At 39.4% G+C, this 24,882-nt stretch overlaps 1 protein-coding gene across 1 annotated transcript; it reads right to left on the reverse strand.

Annotated features, from left to right (window-relative positions):
- Window positions 1-4,397: 4,397 nt before the first annotated feature.
- On the reverse strand, window positions 4,398-24,474 carry LOC143023172 (uncharacterized). Its single transcript, XM_076181695.1, has 5 exons — window positions 24,013-24,474; window positions 15,843-16,288; window positions 7,270-7,393; window positions 5,195-5,540; window positions 4,398-4,872 (listed from the first exon to the last, which is right to left on the reverse strand). Exons 1-5 carry the CDS (start codon window positions 24,035-24,037, stop codon window positions 4,797-4,799), a joined length of 1,017 nt encoding a protein of 338 aa, XP_076037810.1. The 5' UTR covers window positions 24,038-24,474; the 3' UTR covers window positions 4,398-4,796.
- Between the last annotated feature and the right edge of the window lie 408 nt (window positions 24,475-24,882).

Genomic DNA, 24,882 nt, shown 5'->3' on the forward strand with positions numbered 1-24,882 from the left:
GAATAAGGTGCCCAACGAAGAAGAAATCATTTGCTGAACTAGTTTCAAAATCTTGCATTAGGAAAATGTGCATCAAACTTTAACAGGCATAGCAGCATGCTAGCATCGATATAGTTCCAAGTAAATGTTAAATTACATTTTGCGCTTGAAATGTTTTATGTTAATAATGTACTATTACATTCACATTCTAGTCTGATTCAAGTGTTTCTAGTTTATTTGCAATTTTGTTTACTAATAGGTAGGCCCTATTTTTGTTAGATAAGAAAAAATGTGTAGTTATTATTGCTTCTGACCCAGGCAATGGGCCAGGGGTAGGAATGGCCCTTTATCCACTATGAACTATGATAAAGGGAAAATAAATGGGTGTTGGATAGGTGTGGGATGGGTGAAGGATGGGTGCATACCTTGGGTATCTCCCTTATAAGGAGGAAGAGGTTTGTCCGTATTTATACAGATACCTAGCAACCAAAAGGCTTGTAAGTGTGAGATCAATAAAACAATCAACCAATATCCTTTTTGTCTAATTTATGAAAAAATAAGATCAAAAGTTAAATGTGTCTTTATTACCATCGTTTGAAAGTACCATATACTTATGATAAAAATGAACGCCTGCTTCTTCTCTTCTACAACTTTCTTTGCTTCCTCATCCCACCACTCATTACCTTTCCTTCTATTTCCCCCCACCCTCCTTGTTCCACACACCATCTTTGCACACCTTATGACTCCCTCCTTGAACCATCCCCATTCCTCCTCCACTCCTAGTTCTACTCTATCCTTTACTCCCTCCCACTCCTCTTTCAGCTTCTTCTTATACTCATTCTTTTTTTCTCATTAAAGAAGTTCACTGTAAGTACCTCCATACCTTCTGCCCTTTTCCTCTATCTCCACCTATTCTCCACTCTCAATTTACCTTCCACCAGAAAATGATCTGATATTCCCCCACTCTCTCCCCTTAGAACATGTACATCCTTAACTCTTCCTACCATACTCCTGGTCACCACTATATAGTCCATTAACACTCTATCTGCCACCCTTCCATCCACAACCCTCTCCCATGTGTGCTTTTGCTTGACCTTCTTCCTAAACACTGTATTTGCTATCAACTCTCAAGACATCTCCACCATCAATTCTCCACTACGATTTTCACCTGGAACTCCACTCTTCCCAATCACTCCGTCTATTGGTTCATTTCCTACCCTAGCATTAAGGTCTCCCAATACAACTACATTGACATTTCTCCCTAATCCCTCTATGCACTCATTTATATCTACCCAAAAACCCTCCCTTTCCTCTACGCTCTTCTCACTACCAGGCCCATACGCACTTACAAAAACCCACATCTCCTTTCCCAGCTTCACCTTCATCCACATCAACCTTGATGAAACCTCCTTCCACTCCACTACCCACTTGCTTATCTCTTCACTTACTAGTATAGCCACCCCTTCTATCCCTCGTCCTCTCTTCACTCCTGAGTACCTCCCAGCTACACTCCCAAACTCAGTTGCCCTTTCCTTTCATTTTAGTTTCACTCAAAGCCAACACATCCATCTTTCTTCTCACAAACATACTGCCTATCTCTTCCCTTTTACTCTCATCTGTACCATATCCATGCACATTAAAAGACCCAAACCTTAGGGTACTGGTTGGAAATCTCCCAGACCCTCTTATGCCTTTACTTTTTTTTTAGGAATGTCCCCTTTTGGGGCTACAGGTACAGGACTCCTAATCCCATCCCATTTTTCATCGCCTTTTACGACTCAAGTGGAAAGACTTGGTGGTAGCATTCTCTTCCCCCACCACAGGGGGATTGTTGTCTTGTGGAATGTATGACAAAGGGTGGAAGAATAATAATGGAACAACTGGTAAGATAATTCACTGTGTGTCTAAGGGAAAGATTTCCTGATAGATTGGAGGAGAACTCGTTTAGTTTCACTATACAAGAGGAAGGGAAGTATGAACAGTCTGTTGGTGGTCACACTGAGTTGTATTAGCATGTATTGATCGAGATGATAAGGAGTAAGTAATTAGGGAAAACTAGTAAAGGTCAAGGGGGAAGGAAGAGTGTATAGACCAATTGTCTGTAGTGAGACAGGTATATGAGAAGTATTTAGCAAAAGGTAAGGATGTTTGGGCTACCCAAGGCTTACGACAGGGTAGACAGGAAGGCACTGTGGGAGGTACTGCAGATATATGGGATAGTAGGAAAGCTGTTAAAACCAGTCAAGAGTTTTTATGAGAGTAGTAGAACTTGCGTTAGGATTAGAAATGAAGAGAGTGAATGGTTTGAGATGAAGGTGGGACTTCGTCAGGGGTGTGTTATGTCACCCTGGCTGTTCAATCTTTACATGGATGGGGTGGTGCGAGAGGTGAATGTGAGGGTAGTGGGTCAGGGGTTGGAGATGATTAAAGAAAATGGAGAAAAGTGGGAGGTGAGCCAGCTGTTGTTTGCTGACAACACTGCGCTTGTAGCAGGATCAGAGGAGGGATTGAGGAAGTTAGTGACAGAGTTTGAGAATGTGTGTGAAAGAAGGAAGCTGAAGATAAATGTGGGTAAAAGTAAGGTGATAAGATGTACAAGGGGAGAGAGTGACAGTAGGCTGGAAGTGAGCATTAAGGGTGAGAGACTGGCAGAAGTGGATAGTTTCAGATACTTGGGTGCAAATGTGACAGGAAAGAGAGGAGTGGGGGTGGAGGTAGAATGTAGATTGAGAGAAGCGAGTAAATGCATTGGTGGATTAAAAAGTGTAATGAGAAATAGACATCTGGGAAGGGATGCTAAGAGGAGGTTATATGAAGGACTGATTGTGCCAACAGCAATGTACGGGGCAGAAACATGGAACATGAGAGAGGAAGAGAGAAGGAGTTTGAATGTGTTTGAGATGAGGTGTCTGAGAAGTATGATAGGGGTTACTAGGGTAGATAGTGAGAAATGAGGAGGTGAGGAGGAGAACAGGGGTGGAAAGAGAGCTGGGAGATAGGGTTGATGAAAGAGTATTAGGATGGTTTGGACACATGGAAAGAATGAGTGAAGGAAGATTAGTAAAAGAAGTGTGGAAGGTGGAGGTGGAAGGAGTGAATATGAGAGGGCATCCTAGGATGAGGTGGATGGATGGGGTGAAAGGGACTTTACAAAAGAGAGGAATGTCTGTAGAGGAAGGACGGAAGAGGACAGAAGATAGGGGTGAATGGAGAAGGGTTGTGTATAGATGATGCTGTGATGCATGAGGGGGAGTGGGTGGGGAATGGGGGGTGAGGAAGTATGTATGAGAAAAAATTTGACGCAGCCCGAAGGGATTTCTCCCCGTCTTCTCCTTTTTCTGCATGAGGGGACGGAGAGGGGGGGGTCGCCGAATTTATGAAGCGGCCTTGCTGTGGATGTGCTGTGTCTTGCGACACTGCTTCTGACCCAGGGCAGTGGACAGGATGCAGGGATGACCCATCATCCAGGAGGTGCCAAGATAGATAGGAGGGAGGGAGGAGGGTGGAGGGGAGTAGAATATATGGGAAATGAAATGGGTGGGAGTGATTTCTATGCCTTTTTCTTTTTGGCTACCCCCCGTGTAAGGGGGAAAAAGCCTTTGGTATATGTATGTATAAAAGCCAAAAAAACATTTTTACCTTTTCCTATAGCTTTCTCACATATCTGTCTTTCCACAAAAATCTGATCCACACAACCCCTATCTGTCCTAAACCTACACTGTTCCTCACCAATTACTCCCTCTTTTCCTCTCCTAATCCTCTCAATCAAGACATACATACATATAACAAAGGCATTTCCCCCTTATAAGGGAGGTAGCCAAAAAACAAAGGCATAGAAACCACTCCCATGATTATTAATAACCACAGAAAATATGATCAAGCCGGTTCACAGAATATGGGTATCACTCAGTCACAACTACAAAATAATCCAGACACCAACACCAACATCCTCATATACCCACTTGTCCCTCATCATGCCTATGTAGGTGTATTGTATGGAAGGGTTTAATACCACAAACTCCCCTATCAGAAGGCTAGGACCGTACCCCTTACAGAGGACTTTGCAGCATAGAATTTAATGAACCACAAAGTAATGTTGTAGCACATTAGTAAAATAAACTTTTAGCCCATCAGAAAAAAAGACACTAATGTTGAAAGTTCAGTATATTTTGATCACTGTGACCCTCTTCAGCAGAGGATCACAGTGACCGAAATATAAAGAACTTTCAACATTAGTGTCTTCTTTTCCAATGGTGGGATAAAAGTTTAATGAACCATGCCCTTGGTCCAACTCGCTTACAGCTGGGTTTGAACTGCCATCACCTCAACCTCTGCCATAAGTCACAAAACCCTAATCCGCCCAGCCAGCAAGCATTCTAGTCCTACTTCATAGTAAAAAAGGAAAAGGACACCCCCTCTTTCAATGATAAATTTATTGACAAAATGGCTGACACAATTTCAATTTAAATACTAATCTTTATTATCAAATGAAATACAAATAGAAATGCAATAGTTTAATGAGATCTGGGAATGAGAACACTATGTCATGAAAACATAGCACACAGGTATACATACTTTCCCAAACTCCCTTTAACCATCAAAAATGTACATACACTACTTTTGGGTGTATACTTGGAATTGTCTACCAGTCACCAACTTCCAAGAAGACATTCCAATTGTCTGTTTTGATTTAAAACTTGTAAAATGTCAAACCTTGTTAAAACTTTGATTATTATTCAATTTTCTTTATCTAGTATAAACATAAAAAAATCATTTTGTCATTAATGAGAAGAAGTCCACATGGCTTTTCGAACAGGTCATCCATGACTGGACACTTCAAATTTACACTCCAGGACTGGTTCCTCAGTGGTCTCTCCTGATGTTTCCTGTGTGCTAGGTTAAATAAAGTTAGTCAGTATACTAACACTAAATACAAATATCTTAACAAGACAATTATTATGGATATCAATAACAACAATTACAGATCCTGACATTATGTCTCTATACCAAGAATTCATCAAGTCATCCACTTACAATAATTCAGAAATCAGAGAAGACCATACCCTCTTAGTTAAAACAAGAAAGCAATATAAAAAAATATACATGTTTAGGCATCACTCAAATGGTACATGAATCTTGTGCATAACATAAATAAACAAACTGAAATGGATCTTTCTCATGTAATTGGGACAGTTACAATCAGTATCAAGCCTACCATTGCAGTTTGTTCTCCCAAAACATAGCTTGTAGATCACAAGCACGTTTCATAGCCTTGTAGGCTTCAAGTTTCATAGACATGACTTCCATGTACATAAGGTGCTGCTCTCTCTGCAACGAAGATGCCTCACCACCATTACTGAGCATACAATGCACGTCGGGGCTTCCACATTCTGAAGGGTGAAGTACGTCTGGAGGGCATAACTGTTCTACTGGATGGAGGATATCGTGTGGGGGAGCATTGTACCGGGATTGTGCACTGTTTTGGTGTTGGGATGCTGATGGCTTCGACTCCTGGTCTTCTCTACTATACTGGTACATGGAACTGAGATTTTCACTCACTCCTGAAATAAATCATAAATATACAAACACATATCATTATGGTCCCACCTAAAGGCATACAGCCAATTACTTGAAGGCTGCAGGTCTTCTGCAAGAGACACCAAGGGCAACAGTGTGATTGATTGATCCAGTCATTCAAACCTTGGATCTAAATTCATATCCCAAAAGACTGCCTTTGAATCCAAACCACCACCAAATATTATTTCTCGCTTGTCTCAAAACTACAATTGACTGTTTACTGAAACAGAATACCACACTTCATTTTCTAACTACTACATTCACGTCCCCTTTTTCCTTGTAAAGCAGAACTATACTGCCACTCTTCCTGTCCTGAGGCACTCTACCCTACCTTAGACATATATTAAATAACCTCACTAGTGAGTCTATTATTACTGTACCTCACTTCTTCAAAAAGCATGACACCCATCCAACACAGGTGCCTTACCTGCTCTCATCACTTTTAAAACAACTTGTACCTCATCTTTTCTTATTTCTCCATTTTCCTTTCCCAACACCGTTAGTTTCCTAGTGCCTCCCACAGCAACCACCAATCCCTCCCTATCCTCCTCTACATTCAACAGTTCTCTAAAATATTCTCCCCATCTTTCCCTTAATGCCTCCTCTTCCATTAACACCTGTCTATCTGCACCTTTTACCCTTTCTTCTCTGCTCGACTCACTTCCTCTTCCTCTTGACTTCCTAAACATCTTTTCATCACTTTCAAAATTTTCAGTCATACTCCTCCCCTATTTTACATTTCCTGTCCTTTATGCCTCCTTTATTTTGTTTTGCTTCTCTTCTTTTTTCTTTGTACTTCTCATACATTTCTCTCATCCTATTTTGCAACCAATCCCTGAAAATTCACTTCTCTTCTACTACCTTCTTCACTTCATCATCCCACCACTCATTACCTTTCCTTCTATTCCCTCCCATCCTCCTTGTTCCATGCACTATCTTTGCACACCTTGCCACTTCCTCCTTGAAACACTCTCATTCTTCTTCCACACCTACTTCTACTTTATCCTTCACCACTTCCCACACTTCTCTCTGCTTCTCCTTGCACTTCTGCTCCTTTTCCTTTAAATAGTTTACTATAAAGTACCTCTCTTCCTCCCACTCTCAACTTACCTTCCACCAAAAAATAATCAGATATTTCCCCATTCTCTTCCCAAAGAACATGGACATCAAGAACTCTTCTCCTGAATAACACTACATAGTCCATTAATGCCTTATCAACCACCCTTCCAATTACCAGCCTCTCTCATGTGTATCTATGCTTTTTTTTTTTTTAATAAAAAACGGTATTAGCTATCATCAACTTGCTTTCTAAACATATCTCCACTATCAGCTTTCCACTCTGATTTTTACCTGCCACTCCAAACTTCCCAAACACTCCATCTATTGGTTCATCCCTTACTTCATCTCATAATTCCACTACATTGACATTCCTCCCAAAACTCTCAAAGCCGTCATTTAAATCTACCCAAAAAGAAAGTCCCATTTAATCACCTTGTACAACATGAATACAATCACAACATTCTTACCCCCACCTCATTTATTAAACTTAAAATACTGACCTCCAATGTCATCTTAAAAGATTGTAATAAGTTCTGCATATGAATCTTAAGTCAAGTCACAAATATTATCACAAGAACAGTTTCCAAAGTTGACTGTCTACTAATGAGAGAGAAAAAAAAAGGATTTATAAGTATCTTTACAAACACTACCTACCGTTGCCATTTTGTATATTATTTGAACTTCCAATAGCTGCATTTACACTCTCCCAGAGACTGGAACCACCATTTTCCATAGCATGACCTAGATGAATATCTGGAGTGACCATCATCTTGCACACCTGTGGTTATCAATGAAAGTCCTTATAAACAGTAGTACTAATATTAATCATTATTTTTGGGGAATATATACATAATGTGTGTGTGTGTGTATATATATATATATATATAATATATATATATATATATATATATATATATATATATATATACAGCAAGCACATGGGAGAAAGAGAAAGACAGAAAGCATGCAATTAGGTTAGTTTCCACATGTATGTTTTTATGCATATGTATGCAATTCATAACATGTGAGTGGATTAGAATATGGCTAAACAGGGGCAAAAACTTAATTTACATACTCCTACTTCAATAACAACAGTGCACCGAGTTTTGTGACATTACATTTTGTGAATCTATTTTCGGGTGATTCTGATTAACCATTTCATTACAATGTACATGAGTTACCCCTGGATTCTGTGAACTGGTTTGATCATATTTTCTTTGTTTATCATTAATAATAGTAAAAGAGAACAAGTAATGCAGTAGTGACTTTATATCTTATAATGCGAGACTCTTGTGATGAATCGTACATATGGCAGCCGATGATGTGTGCAAGAATTTCACTCGTACTGAAGTGGTTAACGTTGCAAACTTCCCCTATTAGGAAGCTAGGACAGTGCCCCCTGCAGAGGACATTGTACCATCAAATTTAATGAGCCTTTGGTCCAACTCGCTGGTGGCAGGGTTCGAACTGCTGTCGCCTTGACCTCCGCTGCAAGTAGCAACACTTTAACCCACTTGCCCAACAAGCATCTCATTCAAGGTAACATTCCAATAATTCTAGTATTAGTCCGTCACAGAAATATTTTGTGCAATAGTCATCATGCTTATAAATTTTGTCTTGCCAATCCTTTCATTAATACTACAATATGATGTAACTTTTTCTGTCACTGTAGCTATTGATAAAACATCTTTTTTCCACCCTTTATTTATTCATTTATTTATTTTGCCTATCTACTTTTGGAAGGAAATTAAAAGAGGAAGAGGAGGTGAATCAAGTAGAGAAGAAAAGGTAAAAAGTGCAGATGGAGAGATGATAATGGAAGAGAAGGCAGTGAGAAGAAGGTGGGCAGAGTATTTTAGGGAGTTGCTAAATGTGAAGGAGGATAGGGAGGGAAAGGTAGTTGCAGTGGGAAACTCTAAGAAAATGAGAGTGATGAGTGAGGAAAATGGAGGAGAAATAAGGAAGGATGAGGTGAAAGCAGCTGTCAAGGTGATGAGAGCAGATAGGGCACCTGGGTTGGATGGATGCCATGCAGAATGTCTGAATAAAGGAGGTACAGTTATGGTGGACTGGCTGGTGAGGTTATTTAATGTGTGTTTAAGAGAGGGTAGAGTGCTGGAGGACTGGAGGAGTGCCTGTATAGTTCCGCTTTACAAGGGAAAGGGGGACAAGTGTGAGTGTAGTAGTTTCACAGGGATCAGCTTGTTGAGTGTAGTTGGGAAGGCTTATGGGAGGGTCTTGATTGAGAGGATTAGGAGAGGAACAGAGGGAGTAATTGGTGAGGAACAGTGTGGTTTTAGGACAGGTAAGGGTTGTGTAGATCAGATTTTTGTGGTAAGACATATGTGAGAAAGCTATAGGAAAAGGTAAGGATGTTTTTCGGGCTTTCATGGATCTGGAAAAGGCTTATGACAGGGTAGACAGGAAGGCACTGTGGGAGGTACTGCAGATATATGGGATAGGAGGAAAGCTGTTAAGAGCAGTCAAGGTTTTTTACGAGAGTAGTAGAGCTTGTGTTAGGATTAGAAATGGAGAGAGTGAATGGTTTGAGGTAAAGCTGGGACTTCATCAGGGATGTGTTATGTCACCCTGGCTGTTCAATCTATACATGGATGGAGTGGTGTGAGACGTGAATGCAAGGGTAGTGGGTCAGGGGTTGGAGATGGTTAAAGAAAATGGAGAAAGGTGGGAAATAAGCCAGTTGATGTTTTCTAATGACACTGCACTTGTAGGAGGATCAGAGAGGGGATTGAGGAAGTTAGTGACACAGTTTGAGAAGGTGTTAAAGAAGGAAGCTGAAGATAAATGTGGGCAAAAGTAAGGTGATGAGATGTACAAGGGGAGAGAGTGACAGCAGGCTGGAAGTGAGCATTAAGGGTGAAAGACTGGAGGAAGTGGATAGTTATAGATACTTGGGTGTGAATGTACCAGGAAAGGGAGGAATGGGGGTGGAGGTAGAATATAGATTGAGAGAAGCGAGTAAATGCATTGGTGGATTAAAGAGTGTAATGAGAAATAGACATCTGGGAATGGATGCTAAGAGGAGGTTATATGAAGGAGTGATTGTGCCAACAGCATTGTACGGGGCAGAAACATGGAACATGAGAGAGGAAGAGAGAAGGAGTTTGAATGTGTTTGAGATGAAATGTCTGAGAAGTATAATAGGGGTTACTAGGCTACATAGAGTGAGAAATGAGGAGGTGAGGAGGAGAACAGGGGTGGAAAGGGAGCTGGGAGATAGGGTTGACGAAAGAGTATTAGGATGGTTTGGACACATGGAAAGAATGAGTGAAGAAAGATTAGTAAAAGAGGTGTGGAAGGCAGAGGTGGAAGGAGTGAATATGAGGGGGCATCCTAGGATGAGATGGATGGATGGGGTGAAAGGGGCATTACAAAAGAGAGGAATATCTGTTGAGGAAGGACGGGAGAGGACAGAAGATAGGGGTGAATGGAGAGGGGTTGTGTATGGATGCTGCTGTGATGCATGAGGGGGAGTGGGTGGGGAATGGGGGTTAAGGAAATATGTAAATATGTATGAGAAAAAATTTGACGCAGCCCGAAGGGATTTCTCCCTGTCTTCTCCTTTTCTGCATTAGGGGACGAAGAGGGGGATTGCCAAATTTATGAAGAGGCCTTGCTGTGGATGTGCTGTGTCTTGCAACACTGCTTCTGACCCAGGGCAGTGGACAGGATGCGGGGATGACCCGTCACCCAGGAGGTGCCAAGATAGGAGGAAGGGAGGAGGGGAGTGGAATATGTAGGGAATGGAATGGGTGGGAGTGGTTTATATGCCTTTTTCTTTTTGGCTATCCTCTGTGTAAGGGGGAAAAAGCCATTGGTATATGTATGCATGTATGCCTATCTACTTATGAATTTGGTTTCACCCTGTGATACCTGTACATCTGGCAGTATGATGTGCTATTTTACAAAACTGTTACACAAGGCACAGCATTTGCTAGCCCATTCTCACTCAGAAATCATCTGGAAATGCTCAAAAAGTAAAGGGAACAAGTCTGAGTTTTGGACTACCAAAGACACTTTTAACAAAACCCTCAAATTTCAAATGCAACGTCTAATTCACAAGCAAAAATGTTAACTGATTAATCATCTTCATATTATTTAATAACCTTTTATTTTTATTTCCAAACTGACCCTTTTTCCTTTACCCCCAACTTCTCCTTTCACTAGCAAATGTTTTGCTGCTTTTGGGGGCCATGGAGCACTTCACGGTAACCTCATGAATCATGGTAATAACAGGATTTATTGACTATCAAGACATGTATCGTAGGTTATACTGTCATCTCCTAACATTCAAAGGCTTAATTAGTCATGGATAGGGCTGTTGAAGAAGCCCTCAGCAGACATGACTTGCCCAATATCGAAACTCTGAGGGAGGAAGGGGCCTTCCATGATAGAGCTAGCTGATGGAACATGCTGGGACCACTGACAGGCATAACGCCTACTACTGGGAGCTGAAGTAAGAAGTAAGGGCTGTAAATATTGTTCAGTAAAAGTCTTGGGTATTTGCAGGTTTTCCTGGGCCAGTATTCCTTCCTAAATGTCCAACCTACACATGGTTCCATGCCACCACTGCACTGTCTCACTTTTGCAGTTACAGTCAGTGTCCACATCTTGTGTTTACTGTGTACCTTACATTTTCTAGCCTAACTTTTGAGATGGCCCCCCAAGAAGCCAATAAAGCCAGGTAATCTTAAATGAGAGAAACGATATTGTTTTGTAAACAAAATGTGCTAGATCAGTGTCAATGTTGGTATTGCCACTTTGTGTAGATATATTTACTGTTATTACCACTAACAGCAATCCACACATTAATTTGTTTTCCTCTACAAAACCCTCTTTCAGCAACTTTTAACAAATCTATGGTGATTTTTTTCCCACCTAAAAAATAAACATTTTCTCTCACAAAATTTCGTAAAATAGGAATGCATCTTATATTGAAACAAGTCTTATATGCTGGCAAATACAGCAATATATTTCAACCTTTTATATCAATCATTTTCTCAATAAAATTATTCAAAAACATACATACATATATATACCAAAGGCTTTTTCCCCTTACACGGGGGTAGCCAAAAAGAAAAAGGCATAGAAACCACTCTCACCCAATCCATTTCCTATATATTCCACTCCCCTCCACCCTCCTTCTTATCTTGGCACCTCCTGGATGATGGGTCATCCCTGCATCCTGTCCACTGCCCTGGGTCAGAAGCAGTGTCGCAAGACACAGCACATCCACAGCAAGGCCGCTTCATAAATTCGGCAACCCCCCTCTCCATCCCCTCATGCAAAAACATATGCACCCTCATTCAAAAACATACCCATTCCTATATTTTTTCTTTACTTATATGAGGAAACAGTTGTTCTTGAACTTTTTACAGGAAGCAACAGATATTACTTGTGGTTAGGTAATGTTGGGAAAGAGGAGGATGTCTTGAGGAAGGAAGGGAAAAGACATAAGATAAGAGTGAGTGGCGGACATCCTAAAATGCGTCCAAAGGCGACCTATGGCGTCCAATCCCTTTAAATGTTTATAAATTTGGCTGGAAACAATTCAGAAATAAATATATATTGCAAGTGAATTGTCTTTGTAAGTTTCATGTACTTTGTGCCATTAACAGTGAAGTTATCTACATTGGAATTTGCCCGATCGAGATAGCGGCCAGACCTCCTGGCCGCCATCTTTGTTTTCACGGTTCCCGAACGGGTCAGTGGAAAACATGGAACCAGCACTTTCAATTTCCACATTTCTTTCAAGAGTCAATCATTTAGTTCATTTCAAGACTAAACATAGTACCAGAAAGGCAATTTATTTTATCATGTTTGCAGAACTTGGTTCGTTGGGGCTTTGAGTTAATTTATTAAACGAAAAAACAGTGAGTATGAAACATCCATCTTAAAATGGCATGGCCCAACAATCATCATTATCATCATCGCTCAGGCGTCATAATCCTAGGGGATCTTTGTTCAGGAAAATTCACAAAACTTACTTCCCTGACACAGCTGGTGCACGGGGTACATTGTGCGTCTGGGAATAATAGTCTCAACATCCACATCATCGTAAATAACTCTATCATTACATATTGAAAATAGAGGTCGCCACACTCAATCCTTCCGTTCCGTCTGTTTGTCGACAGGAATTAAAGGGACTCATGCGAAAAGTTATTGTCCGCCCGTGTAAAAGCGATCAAAGTCCCCCAGAGATAAAAAGTCCTCTCGCTTTGTTCTGACGCATTAAGCCGCGTTGTTTCATTGTATGGGGTTATGTGGGATCCAGGCATTTGGTCTCTAGACATTTGATCTCTGGACATTTGGTCTCCTTCGTTAACACTGGACATTTGTTCTCCAGACATTTGATCTCTGGACATGTGGTCTCCTTCGTTAACAAAAACTGGACATGGTCTCCAGACATTTGATCCCTGGAGATTTGGTCTCCTGACATTTGTTCTCCTTCGTTAACAAAAACTGGACATTTGGTCTCCACATGAAATTTATCGCCTTATATGCAAAGGGGGACGGAGAGGGGGGGTCGCCGATTAAATGAAGCGGCCTTGCTGTGGATGTACTGTGTCTTGCGACACTGCTTCTGACCCAGGGCGGTGGGCGGGGTGCGGGGATGGCCCGTCATCCGGGAGGTGCTCGGATGAGAGGAAGGGTGGGAGGGGTGTGGAGTGTATTTAGGGATGAAATGGGTGGGAGTGTTTTTATGCCTTTCCCTTTTTGGCTACCTCCCTTGGAAGGGGGAAAAAGCCTTGGTATATGTATGTATGTATGTACAGATAACCATATATTTGGTGAAGAAGCTTAGCAATAAAATATTCAAATATGCTTCTTGGGATTATATGGTTAGTAATTAAATGTTTAATTCTGATCAATTAATGGGTACAGTAAATGGTGTACGGATGCAATCCCTCAACCTAAATCCCGCATAATAAAAAGTCACACCCAAATCTACTTATCCACACATAAAAGAACTATAAATATAATTTTCAATTAATATTTCATGTCAACATATCGACATTTGGGAGTATATCAGTTGTTGTTATGATGGTTTATCAGGTGTCTGTATTACTCTAGTCACTGACAGCTATTTCAGTTCTGCAAGGCATTGCATATATTCGGATTGGTCATTCTCCATAGATCATTTTTCATCACAACTTTGCATATGATGGGTAAACATTATTTGATAAATCAGAAGATGAGAAAAATAACTAGGGGGTTTTGGTGTACTGTATTCGTGAAGCTGTTAATTGTTGAAATAAATTTCACCATAAAATACCACAGGATTGATAATAATGATTAAAATGGTGAAAGGATATTAACTGCACAAATGATTCAGTAACACCCTTTTATCAAAACTAACTCAGGTAAGCATAAGATTCCAGTTTAGCCGCTTGCAAAAGAAATAACAGAAACAATGTAATATAGAATTTGAAAATGTTTGATCTGTATTAGCAATTATACTGCCTGTATAATTCCTCCAAGCCCCAACTAACCAAGTTCTGCAAACATGATAAAATAAATTGCCTTTCTGGTACTATATTTAGTCTTGAAATGAACCAAATGATTGACTCTTAAAAGAAATGTGGAAATTGAAAGTGCTGGTTCCATGTTTTCCACCGACCCGATCGGGAACCATGAAAACAAAGATGGCGGCCAGGAGGTCTGGCCGCTATCTCGATCGGGCAAATTTCAATGTAGATAACTTCACTATTAATGGCACAAAGTGCATGAAACTTACAAAGACGACTCACTTGCAATATATATTTATTTCTGAATTGTTTCCAGACAAATTTATAAACATTTAAAGGGATTGGACGCCATAGGTCACCATCGGACGCCTTTGGACGCATTTTAGGCAGACCCCCAATGGTTGTAAATGGTGATACTGTGATGCATGGAAGGGAGTAGATGGTGGTTAGGGAATATGTATGAATGACATTTTGACACAGTCTAAAGGGATTTCTCCCCATCTTCTCTTTTTCTGCATGAGGGGACGGAGGGGAGGGGGATTGCCAATTAAATGAAGTGGCCTTGCTGTGGATGTACTGTGTCTTGCTGCATTGCCTCTGACCAAGGGTAGTGGGCAAAATGCAGAGATGACCCATCATCCAGGAAGAGATAAGAAAAGAGGGAGGGAGGGGTGGTGAATGGGAGTGGAGTACATGGGAATGAAATGGGTAGGAGTCGATTTATACCTTTGAGTTTGGTTACCTCCCTTGGTATATGCATGCAGGTAATGCACCCCTCTTCATTACCCAACCACAAATGCTAAGGGACAACTACATGCCTAGCAATTCAACTGATTTGCATGCAAAGATGTACACTATATGCGTCATGTACAGGAAACCATCGCATTTGCCCTCTCCAGTTACTTCCAGAATATCCTGCAAATTAAATTTCAGAACAACCTTATGGAATCATCAATGTACAAGTCATTCGACATAGCCTGTACTTATAATGATTTTTCCCCCTAGATTTGATAAGATTTTGAACAAGCCTACCACTTTATCCGTTATCAACTGCCTAAGTTTTGTGGATTTTGGTTTTATATTCATAAGTAAAGTAACCAGCCAAGATGTGAACTCGCCCTCCATCCATCCCATACATGAGAATGTCCACAACCAAGACATTCTCAGTGACTACTAAGTACAAAACTTGGTGCACTACTGTACATGCCCCCCCCCCATAGGGAACATACCCACTATCCTGATCCATGCATCCCTTAAAATTGATAGAAAAGAAAGATGAAAAAAATAATAATAAAAAAATAAAATGAAAATTCCCTTTCTAACATACCTACATATTTCACATTCTAGGAAGCCTGTACCATCCATTGGTTATAGATAAGGGTGATTTATTGCAAGAAGTTAACCTTAAGAGAAAAGGAACTTATTGTTTTATGTTAACCACAAAAATAAACAAATAAATAATCCTAAATCAATGGGACTACTAATCTTGTGATATGAAACTATGACTTTATATTAGGACTTCTATCTACTGCAGACTAAGAAAAAATTGAGAAGCAAATATATGTTCATATATGTGCTCTATTAGTATTCTCCAAAGATTGCTCGCCAATCTAGTTACATCTAAATGTGTTGGCCAGCCTTACATACTTTCTTCTACATGAGGTACCAATTACATGGCCTTAACGTGTCCTCAACAATAATTCCCTACAATATTTCCTATCTCAATGAAACAAATACCTTTGGTTTGCTTTTGCTACCCTTTGGCCTTCCTCGTTTTCGTTTGACAAGGGGGATGTTCTCAGGCACTTTGCTTGGACGTCCAGGCTTCTTGCGGACTACAACCTCCCCCTTTCTCGGTCTCCCCCTTCTTTTGCGAACAACACCATTTGGCAGTACACTCAAAGAGCCTCCACTCGACGTAATTTTATGTTCAAGAAACGATGGCACATTCAAGGAATTAGTCTCATTAAAATGACTTTTTTCAAGAGAAGTAACCGATTCAATAACAAAGTTTGATGTCTGATTGGGGGAGAGAGAATCAACTTCTGCATTGTGGTCTGCTATTTGTGTATCTGATTGTGCTGAGCTTGCAAGTATGGCCGAGGTAGAGTTATTTGATTCTGAGATACCTTTGCTATGGCTGCCACTTTGCAATTCCACTTGTTCAGTGCTTGCACTCTCATCTGTAACAAAAGAAATACAAATCAGAGACAAAATGAAACATTAGCAGAAAAGAATCTGTACAATCTCACAAATAGTTAACTCCATAAAATTAATATCTAAATTTAGTCTTTGTCTACACCAAACAAAGAGTAATAGTTGGCAATTATTATTTTCTATAATAAAAATTGTCTTGTAAAACAAGATGTTACCTGATACCACTCTTGAATACTAATTCTGCTATCCAAGTTTGAGTTCCAGCCAGGACTAAATATTTCAGCAATGCTGCACTGCGAGCCAGCACTCCAACCCTGGTGGGCAAGGAGTTCAGAGTGTGTGCATGTGTGTGTAAAATTACAGCAATACCCATAGATTACACCATATACAAACTCTGAGCTCTCATCCGGGAAGGTAATAGATGTTGACCACAAGTCCGACATATGATCCAAGACCATGGTAAAATCACACAAAACAATGTCTTTTGCAAGGGGATTGGCGCAGCCAAAGCACCCCCACCCACTCAATAACCTTTCCTATCTCAGCACCTTGGAGATACTGGGTTACCCTGTGCCCTACCACACTGCTTGGGTCAACAGCAATACAGTGAGCCACACTTCTTCCATATCAGGGCTCAACAGCTGAAGTTAGTTTATCCTTACTGTTTCTTCATATGGCAGTCCTTCTCCTTATCCCCTATTCTGAAACATCTAAGAGCATCCCTTTAAGCTGTATCATCCCTTTATCCATTCACAATCTCCCTCAATTCATTCCAATCTTTTGTTCTCTCTCTTCCCTGCTCAATACATTTCACATTCATCAAATGCCCCTTTCACCCCATCTACACATTTATTCCTCTCTTGGTCTTCCTCTCAAGCCCACATTATCCATTTGAGCTTCCCACTTTATTTGCTAGCCTTTCCTCTTTCATTTTTGCCACATGTCCAAACCATCTCAGTACTCTCTCTTCTACCCTATCCAATAAAATAGTCAAGGTGGCCCATGTATGAAAATACCTGGTTAACTGGGAGATAGTATCTTGGAAATGCCACCTAGCAGGTCCAGATTTTTGGCACTGAAAGCATATGCAAAGACTAAAAATAAATACATAAATCATGAGAAAAATAATATGGGAAATTTTATATCCCACAGCAACTGGAATTAAAGAAAAGGAAAAAGAAAAGAAAGAAAAAATCCTTATATCACTGAGATAATCTTACCATTTTATATATATAAATGAAATAAATCAATTCTCATTTGTCATGCTGCCCAAAGGAAATTCCTTATTTTAGACAAACTCAGGGCCTCCCCTGGATCTCTTTATCACCAATTACCAGCTGTCAGCTCTGACAGATAACAAGGAGGTGGTTATGTCTGATGTACAAGGTTTGCTAAATAAGTAACGAGAAAATGTCAGGCGAGACATTAAATATGATTTGATCAAAATACTACTTTATGGTGAAGTACACATACATTCTACAAAATGATAAACTGGCAACTTTCTATATTTGTAGGTCTGAGTGCAGCAGTGAAAGTGGTGGAACCAGTCTGATTTGGTTTGCCGATCTGTGAACACTTGTCAAGATGCAGGGAAACATGGAGCAACGTTATGCCATCAAATTTTGTGTTAAACTTAAGAAAACTAAAGAAGAAGCTTATGGAATGTTAAAGGAGGCCTATGGGGATGAATAGATGAGCCAAGCAAGTTTCTGTCGGTGGTTTAACGGATTTTCTGAAGGAAATGAACAGGTTGAGGATGAATCCAGATCTGGAGCACCGAAAACTGCACACAAGGAAGAAAACATTGAGGAAGTGCAAAGGTTAGTGATGCAAGACCGTTGAATATCTGTGAGGATGATATCTGAAGTTGTTGGTATTAGTATTGGCACTGTAGAGATAGTTCTGACTGAAGATCTGAAGCTCCACAAAGTCTGTGCCAAGTTTGTGCGATCCTCTCCGACAACCAGAGGCAGTTTCATGTGGAATGTTGCACAAGTCAACGCTGGTGACCACCTGGATGGCCGACAGGGGAATGAAAGTGGTACAACACCCACCCTACAGCCCTAACCTAGCCCCTTGCAACTTCCTGTTCCCACACATGAAAGACAGCCTAAGGGGAACCAAATTCCAGTCAACAGAGGCGCTGAAAGAGGCATTGGAAAGTTACCTGAAGGGACTACTGAAAAAGGACTTTGAGGAAGTCTTCCATGTTTGGGAGAGACGCATGCAGAAGTGGGTAGATGCGAGAGGCAATTATTTTGAAGGAGACAAAGTTTTGTAAGCTTATGAAAATAAATAGTGTCTCTCCTGACATTTTCTCATGTACACCTCACAGGACCACCACAAGCAGATATGGTACCTATCTATGCTTCACTTCCCAAATGACCTTTTTCCGGAATCATGCACGTTGTTATTAAAGATGATGCATTTTGCACAATCTTTGGTTTATAGATTTAATTTTGAAAAATTAATAATGCTGTCATTCTTTCCTTTTTTATTGAAAATAATTTCCTTAAACAAAATAAGGTAAATTATGATATGAGTACTGCTGTTAATATATCATTGTCATTAACTAGTTTTATGATACCTCTCACTTGGTGTGGGTAGTTGAAGTTAAGTTACAAAAAGTACTATAGGTGTCCCCCACTCTACAATTGGGTTACATTCCTGAAAACCAGATCAAATGATGAACGTTTCAATAGCAAACTTAAGTCTTATTAGGATTTAATTTAATGGGGAGAGTAGCCTTGCCCTAGCCTATATTGAGAGATATACAGTCAAACCTCGGTTATCGAACGCTTCTGTTCTCGACCAAATCGGTTTTCGACCAAAAAGTTCGAGAATTTTACGTCTCAGAACTCGACCAAATTTCGGCTCTCGAACAAACCGAAAGAAGCCGAGCGTACCCGAACGTGGCTCACTCTCGAGCCGAGAGAACTCGAACGCTAAGGACGCTTCCTCCGTAGCGCATTTGCGATCAAAGTTCATTCTGAGCAGACGTGTTCGTTCTTATTTACGTAAATCTGACTTTTTTTCATCTTTGCATCGTGTATTAGCCCCTAATCATGGGTCCAAAGAAAGCAAGTTCAAGTGGTGAAGAAAAGAGGGAAGTAGTGCGCAAAACTATTGAATTTAAAAAAGAATTAATAGCGAAATATGAATCTGGCGTTCGTGTGTCTGCGTTGGCTAAGGAGTTTGGGATGGCGAAATCGACGATAAGCACCATCCTAAAAAATAAAGACCAGGTTAAAGCAAGTGATGTGGCTAAAGGATCAAGTGTTTTTAGCAAACAAAGGCCACAGGTATTGGAGGAAGTGGAGAAACTTTTGCTGATTTTCGTAAATGAGAAACAGTTAGCAGGTGATACTCTTAGTGAAGATGCAATTTGTGCCAAAGCAAGACAATTGTATGAAGATTTGATAAAAAAAGATCCTAGCATTATTCCGGAAGGGTTTGATTTTAAAGCAAGCAGAGGGTGGTTTGAAAAGTTTAAGAAAAGAAGTGGGATACACTCCATTGTTCGTCATGGGGAAGCAGCAAGTGCAGTTTATGGTGTAAAATAGTAAAAAAAAAAAAATTAGAAAAAGTTGCTTTTTTAGACTTGGAACGGATTAGAATTATTTACAGTGATTATAATGAGAAAAATTGTTTCAGTTTTCGAACAAATCGCTTTTCGAACAGCCTTCTCGAACGGATTATGTTCGAAAACCGAGGTTTGACTGTATTACATTTCATGCCATCCAAAGAGGTAGTTATAGATGTGTTATTTTTTGTACAGTGGTTTCCCCAGTAGGCCTATATATGCTGGAAAGATCAGAAAAAGAGGCTTTCTAGAACACCACTGGTTACCCAATCCCGCACCACGCCTATCTCTCATGGCTGAAGAGTCTTGATGCCTTTCCTTTCTCCCTTTACCCTTCTTGAGGTTGGATATCTTCAGTATTGCAAGCTTACATTTGCAGATCATCTTGCAAGATGAATATATGAGAAATATTGCAGGAATGCAGCATAACAACCTCTCTGATGTCTACGTAGGTACTGAAGAGGCTTAGCTAGAAAGACCATACTGTGGGGAATGGATGCCATTTATCGAAATTTATATAACAAAAAAATTATTTTAATGATAGTTCTACGTAGTTATAAGCATTGAGTGATACCTCATTTTCTAGTGCATGCGTCACGCTATGATGCAACATGGATAATTTAAAAATGGCGTCTATGGGGGGGGGAGAATTTATTTTTTAGAAAAAAATAAATAAATAAATAAATCAACAAGAGATAGTTTTGGGTAGCAATGACAGGGCGAGTGAATAAAACTGAAAAGTGAAATTTCAAAAATATTCGTGAAAATTCACCGGACTGGCCCCCCCTCAAACCAAGGAGAAACTAGCAGAGATGAAGGGGAGAGTGTGTCATTGCTGCCCGGCTTACCACCTCCTCCCCCACCACCACAACAGCTGTCATCCCTTTCTCTACCAAGCACATCATGCAGCTGTTCCTTGCCTGTTCCTCCTACACCTTCTGCAAGTGCAGAATCACGGATGCTGCTACACGAGACATCATAGGAGTGACATAAAAATATTTTGCTCCAAGGTGTGAGGCCTGTCGCCTGAGACAAGTGAGAGCGACAGTTACTTCATAGTTTCCCTTCAACAACTAAACAAGCTCTTCACAACACAGAAATGTACAAAAAATGCATACAAGAGTGCCTTGACAGGGACAGCTGATCACAGTGAGTTACAGACCAAGTGCACGCGGCGCAACACACTTGTCGCATCTGCTGCCACCCCTCTCCATCCTCGTGACAGCAACTACTCCGTTATCAAGCTCCGGGAAGTCTACTTCAGCCTGATCTCTGGCATTAGCCACAATGGAATAAAATTGATCTAAAGCAATGTTGACAGGAGTGAAGATGAATAACAAGACCTTCCATAAATACTGCAGCTTCCTCTACCAGGAGACAAATCCCTACCTTGAAGAGAAAATGATGTATTCCAAGAGAGCAGTTTTCAAGTACTATGCTGAAGAATTGCATGTTACACCTGACGAAAATGGCATCCTGGATATAGACATCAACTATGATGGAAGCTGGATGAAGCGTGGACATAAGTCATGCTTCGGCATCGGGTTTGCTGTGGAAGTGAATACAGGCTTCATCCTTCATCTTGATGTTCTTTCAAATTATTGTAGAATTTGCAATACTGGCAGCAACAAACAACATGACTGCCAGAAGAACTTTCCTGGCAAGGCAGGGGAGATGGAGGCAGAGATTGCAAAATGCATCTGGTGTCGTTCATAACAATACAAGATGCACTTCACAACATTTGTTGGTAACAGCGACTCCAACACCTACAAGATCATATGCAAACTAAATGGAGGAAAGGGCCCATATACAGTACCAGTGGTGAAAGAAGAATGTGTCAACCACGCCGATATCTTGAAATGTTGTTTTTTGGACTTCACATCTCACAAAATCAGTAAAAACTCTGATCAACGTATGTTAGGTATCATTTTATACTTCAACAAAAATAGAACTTTATGTAGGAATTAGATTTTTCAATTTCTAAAATAAAAAAAAATAAAAAAAGGGATTCAGGAGCCCTAATTTTTTTTTTCCTTCAAAGACAACACAAAATATTGAAAAAACTAATTCCTACAAAATGTAGATATATGAACAACATTTCTATGATAAAATTTTCAAAGCAATTAAGTGAAAAATTTATTTTGTGAGGTCAATTTTTTTTTTTTTCCAGCCACTACCATTCACCCAAATTTGATGAAATTTACAGGATAGCATCCCTTTCCACCAACAAACAACATATTAAATTTCAAAGCAACTGGATGAACCAGTAGTGAGATATGAGCCCAAGGAGTTTTCAAGGGTGGCCCCCCTTAATGCTCATATAATCTTAGCACCTCCAAGATGAAAGGTCATTCCTATCCCCTGTCATATTGTTTGTGTCTACGGGAGTATTGACTGTATGGTCATGTGCTGTCATTGCCTTAGGGACCATTTTGGGGTACCCTATAGACCAGCATTTATCAACCAGGGTTCCATGGAACCCTAAGGTTCCGCAAAAGGTTATTGCATTAATGTAATATAGACATCATCCTATCTAGCCTATTATTACGATAAAAATAAAATGAGAAAGATACCGGGTATGGTATATGTAATTTTTTTTTTTTGCACAGGGGTTCCTTGAGACATGCAATTTATTTTAAAGGTTACGCAAGGGTAAAAGGTTGAGAAACGCTTCTGTAGGCCATAGTACACATCATTCATTTGTATTTTAAATAAAAGATTTACTCAAGACTGATGAGACATTGTCCCTCTTTTTTGATGCTCCTTCGAACCAATTCATTACCCCTTCTAGAACTCCTCTTTCTCTTCTGATTCCCCTGTGGTAGGGAGAGGGGGAAGAAGAAGGCTGTCACTTTGATCCTTTATATGTCACAGAAGGCAACTAAATAGGATAAAGACTAAACTAGGGTTTCTACCCTACCCTTCCAAGGCTGGTCGTGGAGTTTCACAAGCACAAGACTTTTTGCACTACCGCTACCTAGGCCTGTTGAAGCAACCCTCCTTCTATTTTTTGTAATTTTTCTCCTGTGAAGATTTTAAATCTAAAAATTATTACCAATACAATCATGTGTTATCTATACATTTGCTTGAAATACATAATGAAATAATATCAATTAAAAAATTTAATGTTACTCATCCTAAAATATATTCTTATTCTATCAGTACAGTATCTAATCACATAGGCATAGTAATCCTAGAATTACAGATTCCTATTTTCAAACATGATTTTCTCCCCACCCCTTATGTTAGACCCTGCATAATAAATTATTTTGGGTAAAGTTTTAGAAATACACACCTGCACAATATAGCAATAGAAAATTTAATATAATTTTGTAAATAACAGAAAAAAGTTGCTGAAAGTGATACACAAACATAACCACAGTGACTGCTTGAGATGCCAACCTTGTTTTCGTATGTGGGGAGAAATTAAAGTATGATAAATTTGTCTATTCTAACCTAACCTACCTACCTACCTAACCTAACTTAACCTAACCTGCATTTTGTAATGCAGTGCCTGTGATTCTAACGGTCATCAGGGTCATTGTCTTCTTTGACCTCTGAATCTATCAAAACAAAGATAGTGTTGCTGGGACTGTTTGCTTATGTATCGCTTTTATGTTTTCCGTTATTACTTTCCACAAAGAAAAACATATTACATTGATGTATTATGATTTACAAAATTAATATCTATTTTTCTAATGCTATATTGCGATGTTATAAAAGACTTTTTATTTTATTCAGTCAAGTACAGAGGTTCTATTTCTAATACAGAAAATGATGAACTGTCATCATGAACATTTACTTTTAAGTAAAACTTTTTCATTCAAAAAGAAATCACAGCTTGACAACTAAGTGTTACAAAACAATACACTAGAATGTCACTCAGAACAACATAAACAACCTAACATTAGAAGATATTTAATTTCCTATGGTACCTGAGGCTACCATACATACTTGTGTACGTCACAATATGGTTATTTCAACCATGATCTTATTTTAACTACTAAAATATAACGTTTGGAATAAATTAGTACCGCTGCTTTACTAAAGCTATTCAAATGATGCTGCTCGACCTACTCAAATAAGGTAATGTTTCTCAATGCCATACGAAAATATATACATGGCTAAAACCATACATAAGGTATTTAATAACCTATGGACATTTACCTGTTGATTTTGGAGTGGAAAGCATTGTGATATGTTACAGTGCAAGTTCGTTCACTTTCTTTGCCAGACAAGACAGACGACATGTACAGTGACGCAGAGGATCAAGCCACTGTCTTTAATACACCAATGTATATTTCCTCTCTGCACACATTTTAACACTATTACGATTTGACTAGTATAACGTACAAACACTATTCCATAAAGTTTCTCGTCAAGTGAACTGTAAAATTGTTTGTTTGTGTTTGCCGCTAACTCGAAGAAAATAAAAATTGCCCAAAAAGCTTCTCTATTCCGCGGTCAAACCCTTAAAATTCAATGTGGAATTTAATGCTATGACTACATGAGCCACAGCCCTTGCAGTTAATATATTTTTACTGTTTTATATGTCCAGTATTTTTCTATGTATTGTTTTTAATTTATTTTCTTTGTTTACAATAGTTCTGAAGTAAAATGTTTTAAAAAACGTTATACTAAAAATTTCAGTCACTTGGAATTGAAACGCTTTACTTGTTGACAAAACTACATATAAATCCTTATGGTGCAGTTCAATTCTATCGAATGATCAATGGAATAACTTTGCATAAATTCTTGGATAAAAATTAATTAAAAATAGAAAATAGTTGTGTACATTAGGACTTGAAAACACACATCATATATTTCATTGTATATGTAAGCTCATATTCATACCCCACGAGCATAGCTCCCCTTCCCGTAAAATACAACTAGGTAAATACACACACACACACACACACACACATATATATATATATATATATATATATATATATATATATATATATATATATATATATATATATATACATATAATATATATATATATATATATATATATTAAAATAATTCTATAGT

The sequence above is a fragment of the Oratosquilla oratoria genome, chromosome 3 (genome assembly GCF_046742065.1).
Source record: "Oratosquilla oratoria isolate Oo_2021 chromosome 3, ASM4674206v1, whole genome shotgun sequence".
In the NCBI taxonomy this organism is placed as follows: Eukaryota; Metazoa; Arthropoda; class Malacostraca; order Stomatopoda; family Squillidae; genus Oratosquilla; species Oratosquilla oratoria.